Consider the following 1,597-nt stretch of genomic DNA (forward strand, 5'->3'; position numbering starts at 1 on the left):
AAAGAGCCTAACAGCAGAGGCCTTTACAACCTTGGTATCTGCAGAGTATTCCTGTTAGGAGGCAGGAAAACTGTATCCACCGTCTCTGTGTTACTACTGTATCTGCCAAGTGCAACAGCCTCAAGAGAACAAAACATAACTCTGACTATAAACCTATAATTTGATGCTAAGTGCATTTGGCCAGTACTGCGAAGAAGCCAGTGATTACTCACAATGTTTAATAAACTGTTGAATGATTAGAAATTGCTGGGAACAGGAACGAAACCCCCACCTACATTTTATTTGAGTGACATCTTCTTAAGTATCGAAACATTGATTTGCATGACACTTCAGTGTGTAACATAGTCTCCACTACAAAAAACAAATTTAACAAAGCAAGTTAAAAAAATAACCTCTTACTACGAAAAGTTTCTGGTAACTTAAGATCAGTCATTCACACCCACCCTCTCCACAAAGATCTACTAAGAATGAAAACTTGCCATCTGCATCCACAAGGATTACTAGGCTATCACTTCATGAAAAGCAAAAGTGAGCTCAAAGGACTGCACTTGGGCTTACAAATACAATGAAAGGCATCTTCTTTGCATGTATGAACTGGTGACATTATACCAATCCGAATTTAACACACTAGTGACACTAGTCCACTGGAATCCTTAGTTTTACTATCTTGGTAACCCTAGGTCTTCTTCAATCTCATTCTTCTAATGGTTACAGATTACCTTTGGAAATCAAGCCTCAAATTATCTATGGCTGTACCAAAATAATCAGAGTGATATGAACTGAAGACTACTGACCCTTGTTTACACATGAAGTGCACCGTCTAAATACAAAGACTGCATGTGTACTATACCTTGCAAAGCAAAGGAGCAGGCAAATTCCAGGCAAACCACCCAGATTTCACTTCATGTCACCACCCCACACATTCACAGAATCTTGTAAACTGTATAAAATCATGCCTGGCAAAATTCAGCCCTGAAAGACTGCGCTGTTTGCAAGACGCTTCACTGTCTTCTCAGCTGTAAGACATGCGTGCGAGGTCCTGCAGTCACGACACCAGTCACACACTACACAGGCCACTCCTACATGAAAGGGGGTACAGGAACCTGTTAAAGACAGTTTCTGGATGTTTTGAGCCATCTATCTTTACCCCACAGTATATAACGTGTATGCAGAAGTCAGGACTATCATGCACCAGCTGAAACGACATGAGAAGCACTCATCAAATGCCCAGATCCTTACAGGCAGTGGTTTGGCAACTCCTATTTTCACCGTCCCGGCGGGGGCCCCCTTCAGCGCCTGCACGGCCTCCTCCAGGCTGCCGTGCTCCAGGCTGGTGTCATTGACGAACATGAGGCGGTCCCCGGGCAGGAGCCGCCCGTCCTGCTCGGCCACGCCCCCCGGCACCAGCGACCGGATCACAATGACCGTGTTCGCTGCATCTACAGGGTCCTAAGGAAGGAAAGGGGAGAAAATGGTGGGATTTCACCTACTCTTCCATGTCTTGAGAGGCAAACTTTTACACGTGTGCTTTTAATAACCCAACAGAGTTGGGTTATTGAAAAAGGTGGAGCTCTGCTCCAGACGAACACTCAGTAGG

The 1,597-nt window shown here is 44.8% G+C and overlaps 1 protein-coding gene across 1 annotated transcript in view; it reads right to left on the reverse strand.

Annotated features, from left to right (window-relative positions):
* Nucleotides 1-1,597, reverse strand: part of MPDZ (multiple PDZ domain protein) — an 81,000-nt gene that overhangs the window by 52,099 nt on the left and 27,304 nt on the right. Inside the window, exon 16 of the mRNA XM_008944874.1 lies at nucleotides 1,240-1,449. Coding sequence (XP_008943122.1) covers nucleotides 1,240-1,449 — 210 coding nt within the window. The remainder of the gene's footprint in view (nucleotides 1-1,239; nucleotides 1,450-1,597) is intronic.

This window comes from Merops nubicus, unplaced genomic scaffold (assembly GCF_000691845.1).
Source record: "Merops nubicus isolate BGI_N331 unplaced genomic scaffold, ASM69184v1 scaffold22797, whole genome shotgun sequence".
Classification (NCBI taxonomy): Eukaryota; Metazoa; Chordata; class Aves; order Coraciiformes; family Meropidae; genus Merops; species Merops nubicus.